This window comes from Watersipora subatra, chromosome 5 (genome assembly GCF_963576615.1).
Source record: "Watersipora subatra chromosome 5, tzWatSuba1.1, whole genome shotgun sequence".
Classification (NCBI taxonomy): domain Eukaryota; kingdom Metazoa; phylum Bryozoa; class Gymnolaemata; order Cheilostomatida; family Watersiporidae; genus Watersipora; species Watersipora subatra.
In genome coordinates, this window is record NC_088712.1 from 21,220,043 (window position 1) to 21,245,359 (window position 25,317).

Consider the following 25,317-nt stretch of genomic DNA (forward strand, 5'->3'; position numbering starts at 1 on the left):
CTAGTATTTAGTTTCGTGAGTAGCATACAGAGTAAAGTTTCGCTGCTACTTAATTTCGCAGCTCGGATGAGTGCGAAATTATGGTTATGTGAAAATAAATGCAGTGGAACAAACATAATTAGATTATACATGTCCAGTTCACTGGTAAGGAAAAAGTTTTCAATTTGAGACTAGTTTGTTTTTGTGAACCACAGGTAGAAATGTGTAAGCGAGATCGATAATGCAATTGGATTGCTTGCTGCCATGGCCCATTTGTTTCTTGGACTATGAATGACATCTACGTAGGTCCCTGCCGCCATGACTGATGTGATACCAATATTAGATCTCAAATATTTATAGCACGCAGTGGCCATGGCTCAGTTTGATTTCACTTGTGGGTTGAGAGGATTTCATGTTTATCGAGAATTCTGGACTACTGACATGGAAGATGCCTTGACAGTATGTTATCAACAATAGCAGAAGAGGAAGGCAATTACTCGTTGACTTTTTTTGTTAAGGAAACGAATGGTGATTTGATTTAATCGATGAACAAAAGTATAATAATTAAATTTATTAGAATTTAAAATTTTGCGTCTTCGCTCATTTGTTATGATTGGTTAATTTCGATCATAAAATTTTCGCAAGAGGATGACTCCGCGAAAATGCAAAAGTTAGATGGCGCGAATACATAAGTGTCTTACGGTAGATAAATGTCCCCCCATAGTCAAGTTGCTACAGACTGTTGTATGAAGGCTGGACATTTGTACAAGCTGTTTGAATAGCAGGCGCTTGTTAACGACAATATATTTCCATATCGCCACAACTAGCATCTAGTCAATAGACAGGAGGTCACTAGATCAATTGGTCCACATGGTTATCTTTTTAGCACGCCAAAACACCAAGCATTCCATAGCAGTTAGTCAATCATATTACAGATGCAATGTTCCTGGTTAGTATTTAACTTGAAGCACTATTAGCCCCCAGCAACATTCTTTTGCGTAGATTTGTCATTGATAGAGAGATAATTTACCATCGTGTTAACATCTACCGGTAAATTTAATTCATTAGACACTTCCAGATGCAGTTTGATATGCTCTTCATGTTGTATTGTCAACTTTATATTCACATAAGTTTAATAGAAAGTGACTTTGTGGTAACGTAAAAACCGACATATTTTGGTATACGTTTCGTCCCTTTGTCATGCGATCTTCTTTTTAAAAGCTGCCAGTTCATTACTGATGGTGGTACGCATCGTAAACTATGCATGACAGAAATCATGAGTGATGCAAAAATAAAATGTCAGGTGACTTCTTACAATACATACAGGATAAAAATCAAGTACTTCTAAAATATGTTTTAAAGTCTGTTAATGGGTTTAAGCAATGGTTTTTATGAGTACAAGTCATCTTGTGAGGGCAGAAAACTCTAAACTTACATATCTAAGCTTTACTGGCTCTCAAGTTCTTTTAAAACAATTCATTAATTAGCAATGACCTATGTTATGTTACCGCTAGCAGCTTCTGTGATATTCAGTTTTGATGCACAGAGCCAGATTTACCTGTACGGCAGCCATCGGAATGTTCATCATCCATTGAACATTGTCAGCCAGCTGCGCTTTGCCCTCAAATGCTACAACATTATATTTGATCCTCTCACTAATACCAGAGGTAGCCAGCACAATACAAGAAAAGTTTTTGCTGCATTGTACAAACTTTCAAAGAGCCTTCCCTGTCTAAACTTCAAGGAATTAGAAAAGCATTGATCACACAACTTCTACAACCTTACTGATAACTCCTCCTAGTGCTTGAAGGAAACATGTCCTCTGTAGTGCGAAATAATAAAGTTAATAACAATAACTGATAGTTAATATAATAACTAGTAGTAAGTGATCGTAACTGGTAGTAAGTGGTAGTAACTGGTAGTAAGTGATAGTAACTGGTAGCAAGTGATAGTAACTGGAAGTGATAGTCACTGGTAGTAAGTGGTAGTAACGCGCAGTAAGTGGTAGTAGCTGGTAGTAAGTGGTACTACCTAATAGTAAGTGGTAGTAACTAGTAGTAAGTGATACTAACTGGTAGCAACTAGTAGTAAGTGATGGCAACTGATAGTAAGTGATAGTAACTGGTAGCAACTAGTAATAAGTGATGGCAACTGGTAGTAAGTGATAGTAACTGGAAGTAAGTGATAGCAACTGGTAGTAAGTGGTAGTAGCTAGTAGTAAGTGGTAGTACCTAATAGTAAGTGGTAGTAACTAGTAGTACCCGATGGTAACTATTGGCTTAACACTTATTCAACATGGCTACTTTGTGAAATAAACAGGTGTTGGAAACTGCCACAATAATCAGCGAGCTGCAATGTAGACCACTTTCATTATTCAAGACAGTTTAAATTGTATTAGTAATGAGCCAAGATGCTCAACTGTTTCTGAATGTAAGTCCAGCAGATTTCTGTGTGGGTAGAAAAGAACCGCATTGGTAAAGTTGGAAAAATTAGAGGATGTAAGTAATATCTATCTACACTACAGCTGCTTTGCTAGTAACACATGACTCATGAAACTTACAGTAAGTATCTTCAGTAATTAGACTTACCTGTATCTAGGCCTATGAATCCAGTGATGGTAAGCATTATCGCATAGACGAAGGTGAGAATGATATATGGGCAGGCAAAATAGTATTTCCGTGACTGCATTGCAAGCAACATAAACAATTTAATACAAGTACATGCAAACAGTTAAATTCATAGCTCAAACACCTCTTTGTTAGTAAAGAAACTGGGCTTTCCTAAGAAAGTATGACCTTAATCAGGAAACACGGCTTTCATAATCAAACATGACCTTAGTCTAAAACATGACTCTAATATGAAACTGCGGCTGTTGTAAATAAATATGGTTTTCACGAACTGTTTTTCCCTGGACTTACAAACAAAGATAACATAATAATTCATGAACCCTGTGGTAAGCAAGTTTGACCTTTATACACAAAGGTGATTTCAATCAGTGAAAAATGAGATAATCATAAATCTATAGATAATCATAAAACTATATCTTACTATTGTTACCTATGTACAAAAACACAGAAATATATCTTATTATTATTACTTATGTACAAAAACATAGAAGTATATCTTATTATTGTGACTTATGTACAAAAACATAGAAGTATATCTTACCTGTGCCATATAAACAAAGAACGCTATAACAGCAGTGAATGCCCATATGAATAGAAAAACAGCGTTGAATACCCTGTCGAAAAGGTAGTAATCTGCAATGAAACAATATTTCTGTTAGAACAGGTGTATTAGTTAGCTAAATGTCTTTATTATGACAGGTCAGGTATGTTAGTTAGCTTGATATCTTTATTATGACAGGCGTATTAGTTAGCTAAAATATCTTTATTATGACAAGTGTATTAGTTAGCTAAATATCTTTATTATGACAGGTGTATTAGTTAGCTAAAATATCTTTATTATGACAAGTGTATTAGTTAGTTGAAATATCTTTATTATGACAGGTGTATTAGTTAGCTAAATATCTTTATTATGACAGGTGTATTAGTTAGCTAAAATATATTTATTATTACAGGTGTATTAGTTAGCTAAAATATCTTTATTATGACAGATGTATTAGTTAGCTAAAAAAATTTTATTATGACAGGTATATTAGCTAGTTAAAATATTTTTATTGTGACAGGTGTATTAGTTAGTTAAAATATCTTTATTATGACAGGTGTATTAGTTAGCTAAATGTCTTTATGATGACAGGTGTATTAGTTAGCGAAATATCTTTATTATGACAAGTGTATTAGTTAGCTGAAATATCTTTATTATGACAAGTGTATTAGTTAGCTGAAATATCTTTATTATGACAGGTGTATTAGTTAGCTAAAATATCTTTATTATGACAGGTGTATTAGTTAGCTAAATATATTTATTATGACAAGTGTATTAGTTAGCTGAAATATCTTTATTATGACAAGTGTATTAGTTAGCTGAAATATCTTTATTATGACAAGTGTATTAGTTAGCTAAAATCGCCTTGTTATGACAGAAGTTACAGTTGATTGAACTTTTTCCTCAGCACTGGCATATTAGTCAGATCAAATCTTTTTTAATACAGGTGTGATAGCTAATAAAAGGTCTTCCATGTCCCAAGCATGTAAAATATTTTCTCACTTATCTATATGTTTTAAGTGTTTGCTACAATTCACGATTTTATTAGCTACGCAAGCACTCTGTTTTGTTCATTTACTGCCATTGTGCTGAAACATTTTTAAAAAAGAATTTTAAACAGAAAAGTTGTCCTCCAATTTAAGGTTGAAATCCTATGCACACATCAGTTGGTGTTTCATTATTCCATAGCTGTCATGATAAATATTGTGTCATGTTTTTTACTGAGTCGGTTCAATGCCTAAGAAACCAGAGAAAGTTCGGGTATGTGCTATTATTGCTGTAGATGGCCATAGTTGTTGGCACAGTTTGGGAGAAAATATAGCTCTAATTTTTTAACTTCGATTGATATTTGTTTGGAGTTATCCTACCTTTGATTGGATCAATGATAATAGAGTCAAAGTTGTCTAATAAATACACTGCGTGTGGAGTTTCTGTCATTACAGCTTGACAGCTTATCCACCAGTAGAAATAAGCTATGAGCAGCCGTAACATTTAGTAAGTCACCGGATTGACCACCAATATAAGCATGAGAGTTTATCTAATGCTCGCAAAAGATAAACAACTCACCAACCTAGCAGCTAATGAGAGGACAACTCACATATGTTATTCATAATGTTTGCGATCTGGTATAGAATTGTTTTTCAAGATATTTAACCAGCAGGCCATGTTCTATTATTAAAATAAATGGAAATTGTTTGCAAGCTGGAAAACCGCTTAAAAAAATCAGACCGCAGAAGCTTGTTGCAAACGAGTTGGTAAACATGTTTGCATTTGGCTTCTGTTTTAATAGTGCGTAAAAAATAGTTTTTCTATCCAAAAGATTGATCAATAATATTAATAAACAAAGACATGTAGGCTGTCAGTATTGGCAAAAGGTTTCATTTGTTATTTTAACAAGAGTTGCAAGTAAGAGGATAGTTGCTCTATTTCTTAACAAAAAAATCAACCAGTTTTAGATGAGTGTTTAGTTATATCATTCCACTAAGTTCTTCTAGTTAATTATATAAAAAAATTAATCAAAGTTATGTTATTGCATTAGTTTATAATGTTGCAGCATGACCCTACCAAAGACATATTCTTGACACATAAACATGAGCTCAATAAATGAGCATGACCTTGATTAGCAAGAATGGCCTTGGTAAGGATGTTTAGCTACATAAAGTAGATATGACCTTGATTAGCTGGTGCAGCTTCCATATGCAAGTATAACCTTGATAAGCAGACATGACCTAGAGATGCAAGTGTGACCTTTATAAGCAGATAAAACCTTGACATAAAAAAGTGATCTTCATAAATGGGCTTGACCTTGAGATGAATTTGTGACCTTGAGTAACAGGCGTACTTAAATCTTGCAAAGCATAAATGACTCGATGACACATAACCAAGTTTTAGAAAGTTGTTATAAAAAATAACTGCTAGGATTTTCCATACTGTCAATTCTTGAAACCAGGTTATACCATTTAATAATAGCACCTGATCTGCTTGTCACTTACCTAACCCAGCTACACCAACAAGTGCTGCTAATATTGCCCAGACCTGCAACCGATATTAAGAATTAAGTTCTCTCAATTCAAACAGCATAGCAAAAAGACAAAAAAGTCAAAATTTAATACAACAGTTTAATTAAATAAAGCAAAAAACAGCCATGATATACAACTATATAATATACTCACTGTTGATAATGCTGTTCCTAGCGTGACACCAAATCCTACCTGGCAGCAACCAACACAGCAGCAACATTTCGCCCTACCTTTAGACTGAATGTAGTCTGCTGGTGGAGGTTGGAACACTGTAGTATTCATAGCTGTACAGAAGAGGAGTTCTCAGGCTAGAAAGCCGAATATACATAAATTGCCTACTATGAAAAACGTGACTAGTTAGTAATTTATATCTTGGATTCTTGGCATTCCGTCTACATACAAGTTTGTTTATGTTTGTTAGCATTTTATTAAGCTAAAAAAATTGTGAAAAGTGATTGAAATGCACACATGGATATACTTAAAATATATCTTTATATCCCTTTGTAACAAAGGCTGGTAAAGAAAAGTTAGAATGCTTTCAAAAATTATGTTTTAGGATTATGCTACCTGATATGGACAGTTACGGCCAATGTCTAAATGCCCAAGGAAATAAATACATTTTTAGATATTTGCTGTTAAAAATAGTAAGATTGCATCTTCAATTTGCCTGAACATTCATTGCATCCCTACTTCTCAAGAAAAACTACTGCACTTTATACTAAACACAGTTCCATGCCAATCCTCATTATAAAGGTTTGGTCAAAGAATACAGAGCTCAAATATGTGAACGGATTTCACAATTATTGTATATATTTCTGCAAGCTGAATTCTAGAGTTGCGACCAGCTGCAGTAGATATAAATATATTCTTTCTTAGAACCCAATTTGAGTGGCTGGTCAAATTCATTATCTGCAAGTGCATTAGCCATTAATCTTACAGCTCATTCAAGCTAGTACACTGGTAGTCCCGTGCGACGTGAGAGATCATCAGGCTTACTAACTGCTCGTACAATTGCTCTTAATTTTGCAAGGTAGTGAAGCGGTGCAGTTGGTAGTGTGCCTAGCCGCTAAGCCGAATATCCAAGTTTGATTCTTGTGTGGGGCGTGTGTTTTTAGAGCCTTTATTACAAATCTTTCTTGCAAATCAAACTTCAAAAGTATCAAATTTGAAATAGCACTTTAGAGACAACACAAATGATTGTATAGAAAATGACAATGGTTTTTATTTATTTACATATAAGTGTAATGCTTGATTAGGTCGACAAATGGAATTACCTAACTCAAGGTCTGTATATCAGCAATTTTTAAGGTTGTTCTAAATTTTAAAATAGTACACAACTATAACTTTGCCAACTGATTGGTGGCTGAGTTTTTACAGCAGCTACAATTGGATCGCTGTAAAACTCTTATGTTTATCATAATTTCATGTACATGTCTAGTTATTTTGAATAGTTTCACCTGGACCCGTAAGACAACAGGCTAATGTTTTATTTACATTATTATGCTTGGCAATTTTCTGCGCCATGAGAGAGTAATGAATAATCAATATAATCATAATTAATTCATCAAACGACAAGTGGGTGAGTGGTGTAGTGGTAAGAGCAGTGGACTGTGAATCAGTGTAAATGAGTTCAATTCCTGCTTGAGACAATTTTTTTTCTAATGCTTTTAGTGTGGCTTTGAACTGATAGACACCACTCTTACTATAATGGAGCTACCACTCTTATTATAGTAAATATTATCAGTTGTGTGCTCTCTGCGATCCAAAAGGAGCTTAAAGAAATGATCGGCACAACCAGTTTTGCTTTTGTCAAGCTTCAGCAAAAACTCTAAAAAAATGTCTTATTTAGGGTGAAGTGTAAAGTGTATGGAGCTATGGCGCCTTACAGTGCCTCATGTTGCGTGTTCACAACTCGAGTTGTGAACATGCAACGGGAGGCACTGTAAGGCGCCATAGTTGAAAGAACTCGACCTGGATTTTTAATGAACTCGAGTTGTGTAACTCGAGTTGTACAACTCGAGTTATATTTACAAACTCGAGTTGGTAAAAATAACTCGAGTTGTACAACTCGAGTTGCAAACTGGGCACACTATAATTTACCATTAGCTCTAGTTTTACAGTACATAGTTTACTCTCTATTAGCTATCGAGTGCCTGTTGATGTACCATTGTTAATATAATCAGATCTACAATCATGCTACCGTAATACCAACATATTGCACCTTATATTTACAAAGTCGCGTTGCGTGTTCACAACTCGAGTTGTACAACTCGAGTTGTGAACATGCCACGCGAGGCGCTGTAAGGCGCCATAATTGAGCAGTGGTTCTGTCAACTCTCTGATTTGATGCGGAGACTTAGACGATTTACCGAGCTCAAATAAAAAAGCTACATGCTGTGATTGGAGTAAGGTCATGAACATTAAGTAGCAGGATATGATCTCAAACGTAGAAATTTTAAAACAAGCAGGCCAAGCATCAATAGCTGACATCCTTGTTGAAAAAAGTCTGAGATGGTAGGGCCATGTACAGAAAATGGAACAACATCAGCATTCAGGTCAATTATTAAACTTGCAATTATGTGATATTGAGCGAAATCAAGGAAGGCCCAGACTTCGCTATAAAAATTTAGCTCAGAAGAGTTTAAAATGAAGGAACATCAACACAAGCTCAACAGACAGAGGTTGACTGCTCAAAGGCAGACAACTGCTTATAATCGAGCTGATTGGAGAACTGCTATCATATGTAAGTCACAACTATAAATAGTTGTAGTCACCTCGACTGACCGCAAGAGAGAGATGCTTTTCTCACTACATTGTAGATGAAGTCGTCTTTATTACAGAGAAATTAAATAATAGATAATAATTATTAATATAAAAACTGCTGCAACGGAATTATAAACAAACACTGTATGTTCAAATCTTTAGAGCATGAAGCACAGGTCCATGTTCTTCTCCCCATTGCCATAGTAGACTGAGCCAAACTTTTTTGTACCGGGCACATGGAAGAAGACATAGCCTTGCCAAAGAAGAGATCGTAAGGAGACGAGTCCACTGCCTCTTTCAAACTGCATGCTCCACGAGCCTGCAATGAGCATCACTTTTTAAAAAACGTAGCAATTTTCTTCAATAAACCCAAATTTTAAATGGTAATGATAAAATGCTGAGACATGTAGTTGGTTTTACTGCACTGGTGTTAATGTTAAATGCTGATAGTATGACAAACAAACATCTGGACCAAAAGCTAAACCCACATAAAACACAATGTATTGTTTCATCATTGTTTAGGTTTGGGCGGTCGTACACTTCACAGTTCTTTCCAATTTTACATTTCATTATTTTAATATTGTTTTTAGTTGCAACATGAAAAGAAATGTTTTAGTTAAGTGTTACAGACACTAGTGTAAATGTCAGTATATTTATACCTTTGGGTATGTCTTCCTCTATCACATCCATGAAATCTATGGCTTTGTCTAGGTCAGCTTTTTCCAAGAGAGTCTTCTTTTGCAGATTGATGGCTTCTCTGAAGTGCATGTAGGAACAGAGCTTGGCTGCCTCTGATAAAAAAACCAATGTTATTTAAGTAATTGATTTGAGTTTGGTATAGAGATAGAATGAAATAAAATTTATGTTTTTGTATCAAGTACTATACTAGTACTAATGCCAACATTTTATATGTAAGCTTTTTTAAAACAGCCAATTTGTTAACATGCTAACAGTTAACGATGTTAATTGTAACTGGTTTGCTATAATTCAACAGAAGAACTTGGTTTAAATAGGCAAACTTACCGGAAACATTGAGTCCTTCAAAAGATCTGTTGGCAACTACTTCTCCAGTGGGCCATTTCTGGTAGGCGCCGCGCGGAACAATAGACACATCTTCATCAATTTCAGCTATAACGGAGGTCAAGCGATCTTCTTCTTTGATCATAATCTAATACAAATAAAAGCTGATAATATGTGATAGTTGTATTATTGCAAGATTGTTTTTATATTGTGATTTATAATATATTTACCACTCAATAATTTTGGTGACAAGTGCCATGTATGCTTTTTAATTTTAATAATTACTAAAAATTTGTCAGCATTTATTCTACATTATATCAACTACTTTTATGCATATTAACTTTATAACTTTACCGTTTCTTCTTCTTCGGTTACTTCATCGCCTTCACCATAGATCTTTTTTATTTCTGTGTGCTCATATTCATAAGACGGGTCACCTAAGAATCGACCTTTAGCAAGTTTTGCTTGTTTGCGCATAGCTTCAGTAGCTGGAGGAAGCAGTGCCCAAGTTATACAGTCTTTGCTGAAAAAGTCCATGAGTCATATAAATTATATATGTTATATCATTTTCTGACATATGTAACAGTCTAGTTCATATTAATTCACATTAAAAAAATAATCATACTGCCAACAAGCACTATTTAAACTTGTATTACTCACCTGTAAAGAGTCTTTTTGTCGCCAAAGAAATCTTTGCCATAACCTTGAGCTATGTAATAATCGTCTTTGATACCGCCAATCTTTCCCCAGAAAATGACTTTTTGAAATTTGTAATTGCTTTTCGTGATCGTAAGTGAAGTCATCAAAGCCGACTTTTGTTCTGGATTGAGAATGATACCTGTAGTGCCAACATAATCAATCATGAGATGCAAATCCTCTGAGTCCATTTTGTAGAGTTGACTGTCGACCAAATGATTCTGTCTGTGAGCTACTAACGCAGAACTGGAAACACTAGAATTTGCTATCGAAAGCGTTGCAATGTATACTCGGTTACTAAGCAACAGCCAATGGTGTTAGCGAACACATTTTAATTTCTGGCCAATAGTAGAACATTAACGCACTGGGCCGATTTATGAGTTCGCTAAGCGACGTAGTTAATATGGTAATAAAACGATGCTTCGAGCGGCATAAACACAGTAAGGAGAAAATAACTACCTAAACAAATGCAGCGCGCAGCATCAGATCAGAAAAAGGCGAATGGTCTTTCTTCACGCAACTTTCAATAAAAAGTACGACCATACCTGCCAACTCTCACGCATTGGGCGTGAGATTCGCGCAATCACCCCAAAGAAAAAATGAAAATGCGTGAGGAATGCGTGAGATTTATGCCCCAATTTTAGATATACTATCATTGATACATCAATTGCCCCAAAGCCAAATCTCACGCATTGCCCCACTCTTGGGATGGCAGGTCTGCTGTACAACTACTAGAAACCGCCTGTCAGCCAAATATTCAAAAAGATTAAGGATCAAAGATTAGCTTTCCACTAATACTTATTTTATAGCTTACTGCTTGTCAACATGACATACGATAGCAGAGAGAATTGCTTAATTAATGTTCTAAGATAGCTTTACTTAGACAATAGATAGTGATCCATATGCATTCATACCTGCCAACACTCACGCATTGGGCGTGAGACTCACGCAATCACCTCAAAGAAAAAATGGAAATGCGTAAGATTTTTGCCCCAATTTCCACAATTTTATATATACTATCATTGATACATCAATTGCCCCAAAACCAAATCCCACACATTGCCCCACTCTTCGGTTGGCAGGTCTGTATGCATTCCTTGGCTCCTTGATGACATTGCAGTGATGGAACAAGTCGTTATGCTTTATTACTGTATAGATAGCAGAATAGAAAGTCAATTATTATAAATTATCAAGTTTTCCCAGTTGTATTGCAGCTACTAAAGTGGTTGACGAGAGCAACAGGAATGTAGGTACCTTGTCAATCTACTGAATGAATCAAGGGCATGTTTACAATTTTATATCCTGTGTATTGACATTTTGTTTATTTCTTTCTAGTCATGTGAAACCTCGATGTGTAGATCATGATACTTATACGTAATCAACTAAAAAACTACTGCTATTGATGGTCACCTTCCAACTAGTAACAACTAAACAATGCTAACAATCACATAACACAAACACGAGTAAAGACCTTCAATCTGTATTGTGATAAATAAAAAAGTGAAACAGTTCCACCAAGACAATGTCACTTATTTGACAGTAACTATAGCTGATATCTGCAAACAAACTAACACCCAGTACAGTCATAGAACTAATTAAGGACCAACATGGCTAACTTAATGCTGTCTGCATGGCTTCAAAACACTCCACAGCTATTTGAGCCTCAGCTTTGGCTTGCTCTGAACTAGCCGAGCTCTGTTCTTGTTGTGCTTTGGCAAGGCCGTCCCTCACTGCAGCAATGTCCAATCTATGAATATAAGGTAATATCATATTTCAATAAATCAGTGGCCAAAGCAATAGCTTGGGATGTTGCCTGGTCCAGCTAGTTTTTACAAACATCAGCAATTTCAACTTGGCTCATGAAACCCCAGATCACGAGTATTTTCAGCTTTACAAGAAACGTAGTTCCTACTAATTCATTACTAAAGTGATGATTATTTGAAATTCTGACGCAGTAGTTAATCTTATTCCTTTGTCATGAATAAGATTGTTCATGGCATTCATTAAGATTATTCTTTTTTATGTAGTTTTTGTTATGATTTGTTATGTATTTTTATGTATTATGTATAGATTTGGTCATGTAGTGCAGGTATCGATAGTTGGTAGATCCCTAGTTCGAGTGAAACAAACTGTTAACACTCTGTTAGGCAGCGGACTCATTTGTACATAATCACTAACATGCAAGTCATTAGAAGCATTATCCTTGCCAAATTAAATGTGTTCTTTACAAATTATTTTTATTAAAGATATGGTGATTAATTAAAAAATATATATATATGTTTGTGTATATGGCTACAATGATTGACATCTAAACTACAATGAAAAGAGATTACAATTATATGTTGACAACTTTTTATGAGAGCTGCCATTGGCCAAAATTGAAATGTCAATGTTAAAACCTATGAATCTGCGCACCCAACAATGTTGTGATAACGAAATGAGAACAGTGCAACAGAAAAATGCTGATAATACTAGGCTTTCCTTAGTGAATCCATTTCACACACTTTTGAAAAAAGTCTAATCATTAGTTAATCATACTAGGCATCAGCTGCTATTTCTATTATTACTGCTGTGTAGGGCAAACAGGATGGAACCTTTTTAACCTTGCTTATTATGGATGGCTTCAAATATACACTAACATTTCATAAAACAACTGCAAATAACTAGGGTGTTTCAATTAAACGTAACGCAATTACGATGATATTAATGTCAACTTTTATGTGATGAAAAACAAGAACTTTTTGACGCCAATTGATAAATTCCGCTTTTGAAAATCCTAGACAAGCTTTATTTTTGCAAAAAGAATCCAACAGATGACCAAAGATAAAAGAAGAAAAACTGGTAATATTAGTGATTTCTGCCAATCAGTTCCAACAGTCCTACCTGTTCAACGGTGTAGCCTCTTCTGCGAGTATCTGAACACTTGAGTCATCATTGACCGTCACACTGCCACTGCTGACAAAATATTTGTGTGTAGCTTCTTCCTCATGTACCACCACAACGCCAGGCTTTAATACTGCCAGGGTAGGCACATGTTTTGCCACAATGCCAAAATCTCCGGAGAGTGCGGGAACATCAACCTAGTCAAGCGATATAGCAGCATGAGGATGCACTGAGAATACTATGATATAAAGGTGAGCGTAGAGGTGTTGGATCTTAAGGTGAAAACACACTAGGCGATATTTAGAGCGATATTGCGCTGCGTGGCGCTAATCTGCGCTAGAATTCGCTCAGCGAGCTCATGCGGAGCGATAACATTAGACTTTCTCTACACAACTCTATCGCTAGCGAGATGCATTTCGATTGGTTGATTTTTACCAGAATGCAATTTTATGGCGGATAATTATTTTTTATCGATGTTCACCAACGTACAGCAACGACAATTGGCTACTTTATTACGATTGAAACATTTTTAGAACGAACACTGAATTGTTCATAAATTTAATAATAGCACCCCCAGTCCATTACACCATAACAAACCAAAATTACAAAACATCCGAGTAGAAAACTAACATTTGGAGTCAATCATTGCGCAGGTTGACCATCTTGAGAATGGTAAATATTTAATATATTAAATATATAAAAACTAGTACAAGATAAAATATATAAAAATCGTAAAACATTACAGTTAAGAATACAATAATCGTTTTTTCTTATGCCTTCTTGTAGTGTAGGCAGTGTACAATCCGTGAAAGTGAGATAGGCTTAATTAATAACGAAAGCGGAAGCGGTTTACGTTGTTGCCTAAACGGCGCCATATTGTCTTACTACATTTATTAACAACTCCGAAGAAACTAATGATACGGAATTTTATTGGCAGTTTGTGAGCGTGCCATTATATATCGTTTGCTAGTGAATCGCTGAAGTGTGTTTAGGCACACGCTAGCAATATCTCCGCCCTCCTCATGACGCTGGCCATAAAATCGCCTAGTGTGTTTGGACCTTTAGCCTCCACGATGAAGTTGAAGAAGGGTTGGAATTGTGGCTAATGGATATTTACAGTGATAAAAAATAAAAGCTACAAAGTGGTGTTAAAGCGCCAATCCATCGTTTTCCTGACGTCATCACACTGTTTGCACATGCACTCGTCCACGAAAAAGCCGCCATCTTTGTAGAAAACGATCGTCATTCTCTTGATTAACAGTATTTTTCGGTGTTGTTTTGATACTACAATAAAAAATTTGCAAACAAAAGCATTGCTTGCAATAATTAATTGCAGAAGCTTCGTGTTTTTAACGATAAAAGTTGTCCATAAAGATGGCAGACATCGATAGAATGACGTCACGAAAAAACGAAGGACTTTTTCATACATTAGACCAACTTTAGTTTGGACATTGTGAGCTTCCGAAAAAACAAGCATTCCAGAACTAATATATTTGGTTAATTATGGTGATTTACCTGAAAACAACCTTCTAAAATGGCTTGCTTGTTCATCTTTATTACAATACGGAAAATGCTGCAAAATCTTACTACCAAAACAATTCTGGTGAAAACTTAATTTATTATAGCCTTTAATAAGCAAAGAGCTAGTGCAGCGATGTTTGTTTTTATTGTTTTGTTTTTTGTTTTTTCTACCAGGTGTGTAAATTAAATTTAAATTAGCTCACTTCTATATTTGTTTTGAATCATTGTCAAATTTATGTAGACCTCAGCCCTTCGCGTCGCACACAATAGAACTAGGGCTATTGAAAACCCATGATGCATCGAGTTGTTCACAGCTGAGACATGAAACCGCAGGAAATCATTGTATGACAAATTTTTTTGGTGAAATAAAACTACCAAATTGAAGTACCAACCAACCAAAAAATAACAATCACCAGAGAATAACAATCCATAGACTTTTTCAAAGCAAAAACACAGAAAACTTAAATGTATTCGATCCTATGCATAAATCATTTAATAGACAGACACTTTGGTTTTTATCAATACTTTATTAACGTAAATGCTACTTTTTTGTGTTAAATTTTTTTCTTTTGCAGTACATTAGGCACAGGGATCAATTGACAGTTGGAGTAATGTTCTCATGTGAGGAGAAATGGCGGCAGAATATTAACTTTTTTTGGCCCACTTTAAGTGGTTGCTATTTATTTTACATAGCAACACGGTTTGATTCTGTTTTCATCTCTTGTACTTGAGATTTAATAGTTCCCGACCAGCTCAGATGAGGGATATGAGCAGATGCTCTTTATTCTGCCGTTAGTTTCTTGTTATGTTTAGCTATTGAACTAGTCAACTTGAAAGACTTTCAGACCATCCTGTAGTTTAAACTTCCAGATACAGGTCATCAATCAAAACAAAATAAAGGGTCAGGCAACCTGAACAGATCGCCCAGCTAGGTTTGAGAAAAGAGTGATAGAATGGTTGACGTGATCACTGGATGTCTTGATAAATAACATAAAAACAAAAGTATTCAAACAATTTTTGTACAATACTTAAACAAGTTGGATGAATAAATCACTAGCAAAAATGTTTTACAGAATTTTGAACAATTGTAATACCAATATAATATGGCCTTTAATGATAAGCAGCGGCACGTAATATTTTTAATCATAATAATTAGAGGTTGACTTGCAACAAAATTCACATTACAGTTATTTGGTATCAAAAGGTTCACCATGTCTTACTTTGCTGTGTTGTAGGTACAAAATATGTGGAAATGTGATTACAAGCTCTTACAAGCTCAAAAACGAACAGTTAATCGCAGCCATCACAAAAACGCCGTAGTTTGGAATATCTTTATTTGGCTGGCGTACTTCAACAGTTTGGTTATGGTTTTGACACGTCATGTTATCACATGAAATTAAAGGCCAATAAAAGGCTCGATATAAAACTTCTCGTAGCGCTAGTTTATAGCAAATACTTCAGGTTCTACCGGAAAGCTCATATCAAATGTACATACGAAACTGTGAATTTTGTAATTAAATATAAATGTAGTAATATTTATATAATTAAATATAAATGCTCGCTGCTTCACAATATCGTTTCAGCTAATCAGGTCTAAAGGTTTCAGGTCTAATCATCGAGTCATAATCTGATCATGTGACCCATACTTTCTGCCAAATAGAGCGAACAGTTTCTGCAGCATTTTTCGACTATCGCAGGTGACCAACAAACTCCTCATGTTCATCAGAGAATGATATATACTTCTTCGAGTTAAGGTTAAAAAATTAAACTAATTTTTGCGGTACGTTTTGAGATATCAGGGCTCAAATGACAGCTTTACAAATGTGATGAAATAGACATGTAAGGACAATAGACATGGTTTTATTGAATGCGTCAAGTATATTTGTGAAAATATTTTGACGAATGAGGCTGCATGAAAGTGTAAACAGAAGCCATCTTTTTTCAACTATGTCCCATTTGAGGCGTTTTGAAAATGAATTCCAATCTACGGTGTTTTCGTGATGGCTGCGATTAACTGTTCGCTTTTGAGCTTTTAAGAGCATCGTCATCACATTTCCACATATTTTGCACCTTCAACACAGCAGGGTAAGACATGGTGAATTTGTTGATATCAAATAACGTTCTGTAACGTGAATTTTGTTGCAAGTCGACCTTTAACTATAAAATTTAAATATATTACGATGAAATTAATATAATTATTTCATAATAATATTCTTAGTACCTAAAGGAAATCAGGTTCGCTAATTGTTGCATCAGTCGCATGAGTCATTTTTGGAACTAACGATATGTTATCTTAAACGACGCTCTACAAGTCTAAAACATTCCAAAGAGATAACAATGTATAATCTAAGGCATAGTTTTTAGTTAGCCTAGTTAGCCAGCAATGTTGCTATAATTCGCAGACGCCGTGATACACTCTAACAATAAAATTAAGCTGATATTACTAGGAGATTAATATAAAGTTGTCCGTTCACGAGCTACATAAACTATCTGTCATACTTTGTTTGAAGGCATTGCAAAAACAGTTGAAGATAAAGAAGTTGAAGATAACACAATTTAGATAAATTTCACAAAGTAAAAGTTTGCTTTATAGGCTACTTGTAACATCAAGAAAAATTCAGCAAGCTTACTGTCCCATTCAATAAACACTAAACTTCAATTGGTTTCACCCAGACAATTTCACGATCAAAAAAGTGAAACAGTCAACATTTATTACTTTAGAAATGTGAACTCAATATTGCCTCCTGAGAAAACCTTTGCTAGAACACAACGTATTCAAATTTATGCGATAGTTTGTTCTTTTGCATAGAATGGGCGAAATCAAACATCGAAACTATGTAATGGTCAATTCAGTTGCAGCCAAATAACCTTTTTTTGCAAATAAGGTTTAACTATATAGTAAATATTTAATTAAAATTAATGTTAATGCCTACCGTTGGTTAACAACTACGCTCTATTCGTGGAGTAATTATAAATTCGTGAGCTTTGCGTTGTCATAATATTACCTGTTTCACATTAGCATTTGTATAAAAACACTCTGAAGGTGTTGCAAAAGTGAATGCCATAGCAACAGCGCCATCAGCATAACCTCTTTTGCTTATCACCGCTCGAGTAGCAGCACTCTGTTGCGAAAATTGTACAAATCTACAACACGCTCTGGAAAAGGCCATTTTGCTACAAAAGTTAGTACTGTTGTAGTAGCCTTAGATGTAGTACGAACAGTGAATTTTCTGTACACTCAATCAAAGATTATTGTTTATGTGGTACACAGGCTATTTTCAGCACCAAATAAAAGTTTATCGACTGTAAAACACTTATCGTCTTTGCTACAATACGTTTAACGACTTTGTCATATTATTTTACGTCATAATAATTTAACCTGCAAAATCTTTACCGGACTATTTTTAAAAAGCTTGAAAGTAGCTACCAAAGACGCATGACTTACACTGTTTTCTCAATATTTGCAGCACCGGCACTTTCGATGTCGACGACCGGCTTTTTCAAACATAGACATGAGATATTGTAGAATAATTAGTGTACAATGATTGGTTGAACGTGAAGATTGAACCGCCGCACTTTCATTTCCTGTCCGCAAATAGTGACCCAAAAAGACCTACCAAATTTGCAAAATTATTTGACAGTGTACTTTAGTCTAGCTTGAACAAGTTTTATCGCTCACGCATTGAGTTGATCTGAACTAACCAATGGATGAAGTAGAAGCTATTACTACGCCAGAGGTCGACACCAATGGTTATGGCAGTACGTATTCACAATATCAATTAGTGCAGGTGCTGAAACAGATGCACGTGGAGTAAATCCGTCGAAAACTGATTTAGCTTGCTTTTACTGCTAACATGATTTTTGTGAAATGTTATTTTTAATTATATATTAGTTCAATATTCAACGCAAATATTGCAGCAAATGGCCGATTTTATGTTGACTGAATTTTTTTCACAAATGGAAAGTTCTACGCCGTTTTGGTTTATTGATAGGTATGGAAGACGACGCACAGAGCCAGTTAGTGATGACTATTGCTATGCAGCAAAAGCAAATTGACAGTCTCAGCTCAAAACTGGATGCAGTCACGAAAAGACTTGATACTCTGGAATCTGCGCAAACAACAGGTTAGTTGGAGCCGCGTTAGGTTTCAAGTTGAGGCTTTTTGCGCGCTAATAGTCAGTCGTCTTTCATTGGAGAGAATTTATTTTGCGAGCATGCTCATAAGAAGTTGTATGAAAGTGGGTCTCGCGTGATTGTGCATCCTTTAGAGTTGATAATTGGGCGTGTAAAGTCAACATAATGTGATCGTTTTGAGCTATCAAAGATCCAAATAACTTAATTTGGAAATCTTAAATTAAATTTACTGAGATCTGTTATAGCACAACATGCTTATGCATTTAAATTATCAAAAGCATCATTGATCGTTCCATATGCATCGATTGTATGCTGACCAGCATTTGTGTATAGAGATTCGCATTGGTCCAAGTACACAGCAGAACCGAACTTTTCTAGTAAGCTAAGTGTAAAACAGATCTTGGTAGCAAAAGTTTGTTAGAACTTTGCCGACATGAAATTTTGATTGCTACAAATGTGGCCTGTGTGAGCCATTAAGGTGATATCAGCTCGTCAAAAGGGTCAAGTTGGTGTATGCTAAGCTGCCGTGGCTCCTAATACACGTAAGTCTTGTAAAAGTAGATTCAGATTCAACACTACTGTGGTTAGTACAAGTTCTTATTAGCAGAAATCTAAAGTGTTTCTCCCAGCATGTCGGCAGATAGGCCTTATTCATGTACGCTTGGCTAGTGATATTGTGTGTTCTGCATGCATTATTGATGAGCATGCAAAACTTGATAGAAATTGAAACCAGCGACTGTTTGTTACTGCTGACCGTTTTATCTTTTCATCTCAAAACAGGTTAATGTTCACGCAGCTGCACTCTCTTGATAAAGTACCAGTCCACTTATCTCAATATCTTTAAGATCACAGTGATCAAAAGCCATGTCAATGCTCTCTCACTATTCAAGATTTATTTAGCTAAGTGACCAAGAAGCCTGCTGACTCGATTGGTTTTGTTTCTAATGGATTAGGTTGTATGACACCCCTTTTATTTCACCAGGTTGTTAAACTCATGATTCGGGATAACTGACTGCTTTTCCATTAATGACAAGCGTTTTCTAATTTCTATCAACTCTTGTCGGGTTATAGCATTTGGACAAAGTTTAGAGTGCTCTTATTCAGTAAAGGAGCATAACACCATCTGTAGCCGCTTGTGCAAAAATCCAGTTTTCAATAGTCGTATTATTGCTGTGTGGATAGAACCATCTGTCCTATCTTCTCATATCCATCCTCATTAATCATTGGTTGTATGCATTAGATCTTTTTCTCATGAGGCAATAACTTTAGTCGTTTTACAGATTCTACTTGTCTGTTCTTCTCTGCATTATATCATCAAAGATACTTGTTTTGTTTGCTTCTCTACATACACAGAAGCTAAATGAGATTTGAGGCTATGTTTATGTAACCGCGACACTTTTCTAATCATATGTTTATGAACTAGATTTATCTCCACATTTGGTTATTCTAACAGTCTACTTTGTAACTCTATTGCAAATTATACAGACATGGTTGCTTACGTAAAAAATTAGACCGATGCTTCAAAAGCAGCTGCGTCAATAGTTTTGACTAAATTTTACTAGGTGCTTTGTAACGACTGCGAGTTGGGTTAACGGTTCAAATTTTGTCATCTTGTGGGTGGTTTTCAGTGTGTAAGTATACAGCCAATGGCCTATCCCTAGTTAACCACATGGACCCTCTCACACTCATCCTTATGTCATGCAAGCTCAGGATATGCATCAAGGTCAATTATTGGCAGGAAGTGTAGGTGTTGGCAGTGAGTTGTGGATGAGTCAAAAATTAAACATCTATATGAAAGTAGGGCATGCCTATTCCTTGACCTGGAGGGGAGTTGGTTCATTAGCCGTGCTATCTCTTTGCCCCCTCTGAGATGCCTAATCTTTGCACTGATTACGGCCATAATTGCCTCTAGCTTCAGTTCCTCAATCACACATCATGATCTACCGCTGCTCTCTGCCAAGCTAATAGTTGTGCCAGTGAGCACCACCATCTCAAGTATGGCCGGAGACAACATATTCGGGTGTGGTTTGGCTCAATGTCCAATTTTCATTGTGAACTTTGTTAGCCTGGAAATTAGTTACCAAGACTAGTAGTTGTTACATTGTCACCGAAGGCCCTATGAAGAATCTCTCCAGTTACCTCAGTATTATGTATACATAGGAGATCACTACACTGTCACAAAGGCAAAACAACTCGATGATGTAATTATTTGTACATAGCAGATGTGGGATTGTAGTAAACTTGGCATTTTTACGCTCAGACCGCTCACATAACTTTTCAAACAGAGATTTGAGATTATTGTTCAAGTATCAACTTGTGTTTCAATGTCCTATACAGCAAAAAGCTTATAGGTAGCAGTGTCAAGGTGTTCTAACTGCCATTAAGTTCAGTAGCTTTTGTTACCAAGTTTATTAATTTGTTCAAAATCAGCGTAGTGTGAACGCAAAAGTAGTGTATGAAGTAGAGCAAATCTGTAAAAAGTAAATAAAGATACTAGTCACTTGGTCAATCATTTCAAGTTTGACAGCAGTTAACAGGTATGTGTTAGTGCATGCAATAATGCTGGTAGACAATTTCATAGTTTTCATATGGCTGGTGCGATTGCCGTGCCAACTAATAAATCATTTAGCTTATTTTTATGCTATAATTTTTATTGTTTCTCTTAGTTACCAGAGATTCTGTCCTTGGATAGTTTACTTATGAAATTGTCATGCGGGTCGTCATTAAAACTTTCGTAAAAACTAAAGAGCGGTGGTGGACACCATCTTTTGTGTTTACTTGGAATGGTACACTCACATTAGGGTTCATGTTCTAACGGTGAATGTACAATCAGTCAATTTCTATCAGCATTTGGTCAAACAATAATAAATAGTGAGAATAAAATTAGATAGAAAATTACAGAGTTTTTTTTGGAATAACATTACTAAGTTTTTATAAAGTGATACCTGGTTGCACCAGTGCCGAATGCCACACTGGGCCAACAAGCAGATCTTGTTCCCATTGGGCGCTATAGTAGACCGATAATTGTACGACGCCTTATATCAAAGCAAATGTCTAAATATGAAGCAGCAGGAAAACAAAACCTGCACAAGTGCAACGCTGTTGGTCGCTAATGCCGTTTCCATGACAGAAGGATGCTGCATCGAAACATTTTGCCGATGTTTCGATGCCAAACAGCGACACTGAACACTGAGAACAACTAATGACTGAGAACAACACAACTGTTTCAATGATGGCATTGCAGCGCCACATGGGGATGTGCCATTACGCTATCGCTGTATATAATAGGAAACAGTAATAGCCAACTGTTAAGTTTTTTACTTACACATACAGCATGCCCCAGACATAGGACATTAATTCGTTCCGGTGTTGGCATCATAAGACAAAGATGTCGTAGAGGGATAAAGAAACCCTTAGTAATTATCTAATGCAAACACGCCTTGATAAAAAAACATCAAAATATGTACTGTACATATTAAAAATTAGTCACAAAATAGTATATTAGACTTGGCAACTATAGTTACCTACAGTAACTTTAGTTACTGTAGGTAACTAAGTACTCTGTACTGAGTATCTGCACTGAACTTGTTTAAAGGTAATTTTGTGTAGTAATTGTAATACTCAAATGGTTGATTATAAAACAGTTTTATCATAAAAATATTAAGGAATTTCAAACTCAAGATTATACACTTCGATTGGCAGTTGACATTTTGATCGAAATTTGATGACACAAAGGTGGCCATCGGAGACCAAATGCATATTATTCAGCAGGTCAGACAACCCTCCTATGGAAACACAAACTGATAGTCCGAGTAGTAATATTGGAGCCCCACGGAACTGGACTAATGCAGAGGCTTGCTTATGATCAAGGAATCAGTAACCATTCTGTCTAGACTGTGTCCTTCCCTTGCTTGGCTTCTCCCCAATGTATTCAAGTGCAATTAGTCATGTATTCAACACCGCTTGCGCGTGTCAAAGCTGATTAGAGTCACTTGATTTTTATTCAGTAGCTTACTCAGCTTTCTTCCTTTATCCGATGATGAATATAACTAATCACTAGGTGTGTATTCTCTCTGTTTCTTGCCTGTACACCCAACTGAATGGGATTGTGTGCTGATAGTTTCTGTAATCCCTGGAAGTTGTCACAACATCAGGTATATTTTAGGGTGCCTTTGAATCCTCTACACCTAGGTGGTGTGCGATTGAGGCATTTGGATTACTATCACGAGCTACTCACAGTGTTAAAGAGAGTTATTAATTTGTTCCTTGACACGATAACAGCATCCCCTCGCGAAAAAGTGCATGCGTTGATGATGCATGACTTAATGTCACAACTCAAGAGCTTACAAATATCATAATGTTTGTAGGTTACAATAACTGAATCCATGCCTTTTATGTATCTCAAAAGAGTTATTTGATTTGTTCACAGGCCATCAATTGATTAACTGCAGTGTCACTCAAAAATCGCTGGAGACGGCGTGTAGGGACAACTCCAAGTGTATGGATATGCGTAGGAATAAATGAAAGCCTATCGAGTACTTATTCAATGATAGATATATTCATTTAGGGTATGCACAGGAAGTTCGAAATTAATATCTACTACATTAGAGCAATCAACAATATGCAGTGTAGATTGAATCTTAACATGCATAAATTTACCCCCCCCCCCCCCCCCCCCCCAGTGCATAGCAAGTCATTGTAACGCCCATTCTGATAGCTCCACTTCGAGCGATGCAAGTTGTAAAGTCAGCTGTGAGTCAAAAGTGACATTCTCGAATTCGTTCCAAAGAAAACGTTTCAAAGAAAACCACAGTGGTCCTCGAACGATAGTTCCTGTCAATTTTGAGTTTTACCTGTAAATATTGCGTATTCATCAGTCTTTCACTCATTTATAACTGTGGAGGCTGTTTGGACCCTTTATAGTAGGGCACGTCTATCAAAGGTATCGAGTTACAAATGTACAGGGCTGAGGAGTATCCACATATCAATCCTTATACAAAGTATCATGTAGGCAGATGAAAACTAGATTTTGTGTATAAATCTGATGCAAACATGTTATAATCAACCGAAAGGAGTCTAACAAATCCATTATCTAGCCATTTCAATACAGTCAAACTGATATCAGTCGGCTCTGATATTTGCTTCAGGTGTTGAAAGCATCATGTGTTACAGCAAATATTCTTATGCGTGAAAATAATTAGTATGAAGAGGTGATGATAAGTCGAGGTTGGCCTGTGTTGCTATTCTATCAAAACTTTACTTAAATTCGATAACCAGCCTAATTAGTACCATTTTGTCGATTTAGAAAATCAGTTGCAATTAACTGAGATCAAAATTACACTTTTTTGTTTTTGGTTTTGCTAGTTTTATACATGCAAAGTTTTGATCTGTTTTATTAATAAATAAGAACCTACACCTAATTTTGGTAGATTTTATCAAAAAGTTTCGATGTTTTTTAGCATTTTATATTGTTTTTGATGTTTGAGATGATCTGACTAATAGGATGTTTCAAGATTGAAATCAACAAAACTTCATCACGGTTCAAATGTTCAGAATAAAAATATGTATGAAATAATGTCACTAGTTGCTATCGTTGATATCGGCTGTTATGTTCAAGTTGCAGTGTTATGCGCCTCTTTCTGTTGACCTCGTTACAACTATAGACCTCATAATCGCCCTTTTGCTTGATCTGCGTGTTTTAACCGCGATCAAGTTTTGTTGATTTTAATCTTACCCTTGCTTCCCCTTATCTTCACTCTCATCTCCACTCACTCTCGTCTTCATTCACTATCGTCTCCATTCACTCTCATCTCCACTCACTCTCGTTTCCATTCACTCTCGTCTCCATTCACTCTCGTCTCCATTCACTATCGTCTCCATTCACTCTAGTCTCCATTCACTATCGTCTCCATTCACTATCGTCTCCATTCATTCTCGTCTCCATTCACTATCGTCTCCATTCACTCTCATCTCCACTCACTCTCGTTTCCATTCACTCTCGTCTCCATTCACTCTCGTCTCCATTCACTATCGTCTCCATTCACTCTAGTCTCCATTCACTATCGTCTCCATTCACTATCGTCTCCATTCATTCTCGTCTCCATTCACTCTCGTCTCTATTCACTCTCGTCTCCATTCACTCTCGTCTCCACTCACTCTCGTCTCCATTCACTCTCGTCTCCATTCACTCTCGTCTCCATTCACTCTCGTCTCCATTCACTCTCGTCTCCATTCACCCTCGTCTCCACTCACCCTCGTCTCCACTCACCCTCGTCTCCACTCACCCTCGTCTCCACTCACCCTCGTCTCCATTCACCCTCGTCTCCACTCATCCTCGTCTCCGCTCACCCTCGTCTCCACTCACCCTCGTCTCCACTCACCCTCGTCTCCATTCACCCTCGTCTCCGCTCATCCTCGTCTCCGCTCACCCTCGTCTCCACTCACCCTCGTCTCCACTCACCCTCGTCTCCACTCACCCTCGTCTCCACTCACCCTCGTCTCCATTTAATCGTCTCCATTTAATCGTCTCGATTTTAATCTTGAAACATCCTGGCAATCAGATCGCCTCAAACATAAAAAACAATCGCAAATAATAGAAAAATACCGATACTTTGTCATAAATTGTACTAATATT

At 36.2% G+C, this 25,317-nt stretch overlaps 3 protein-coding genes across 5 annotated transcripts in view; 1 reads left to right on the forward strand and 2 right to left on the reverse strand.

Annotated features, from left to right (window-relative positions):
- Positions 1-8,485: 8,485 nt before the first annotated feature.
- On the reverse strand, positions 8,486-10,398 carry LOC137396372 (radial spoke head protein 9 homolog). Its single transcript, XM_068082622.1, has 5 exons — positions 10,110-10,398; positions 9,804-9,972; positions 9,453-9,597; positions 9,089-9,220; positions 8,486-8,748 (listed from the first exon to the last, which is right to left on the reverse strand). Exons 1-5 carry the CDS (start codon positions 10,334-10,336, stop codon positions 8,588-8,590), a joined length of 834 nt encoding a protein of 277 aa, XP_067938723.1. The 5' UTR covers positions 10,337-10,398; the 3' UTR covers positions 8,486-8,587.
- Positions 10,399-11,609: 1,211 nt separating this feature from the next.
- On the reverse strand, positions 11,610-17,735 carry LOC137396486 (ATP synthase subunit delta, mitochondrial-like). The gene is made up of 3 exons (XM_068082780.1): positions 17,555-17,735; positions 13,029-13,225; positions 11,610-11,892 (listed from the first exon to the last, which is right to left on the reverse strand). The coding sequence occupies exons 1-3, from the start codon at positions 17,717-17,719 to the stop codon at positions 11,757-11,759; spliced, it is 498 nt and encodes a 165-aa protein (XP_067938881.1). The 5' UTR covers positions 17,720-17,735; the 3' UTR covers positions 11,610-11,756.
- Positions 17,736-18,141: 406 nt separating this feature from the next.
- LOC137396837 (echinoderm microtubule-associated protein-like 2) overlaps positions 18,142-25,317 on the forward strand; it is a 31,586-nt gene continuing 24,410 nt past the window's right edge. For all 3 annotated transcript variants that reach the window (XM_068083145.1, XM_068083146.1, XM_068083147.1), the window contains exons 1-2: positions 18,142-18,308; positions 18,542-18,673. In XM_068083145.1, coding sequence (XP_067939246.1) covers positions 18,254-18,308; positions 18,542-18,673 — 187 coding nt within the window. In that variant the 5' untranslated portion in view covers positions 18,142-18,253. The remainder of the gene's footprint in view (positions 18,309-18,541; positions 18,674-25,317) is intronic.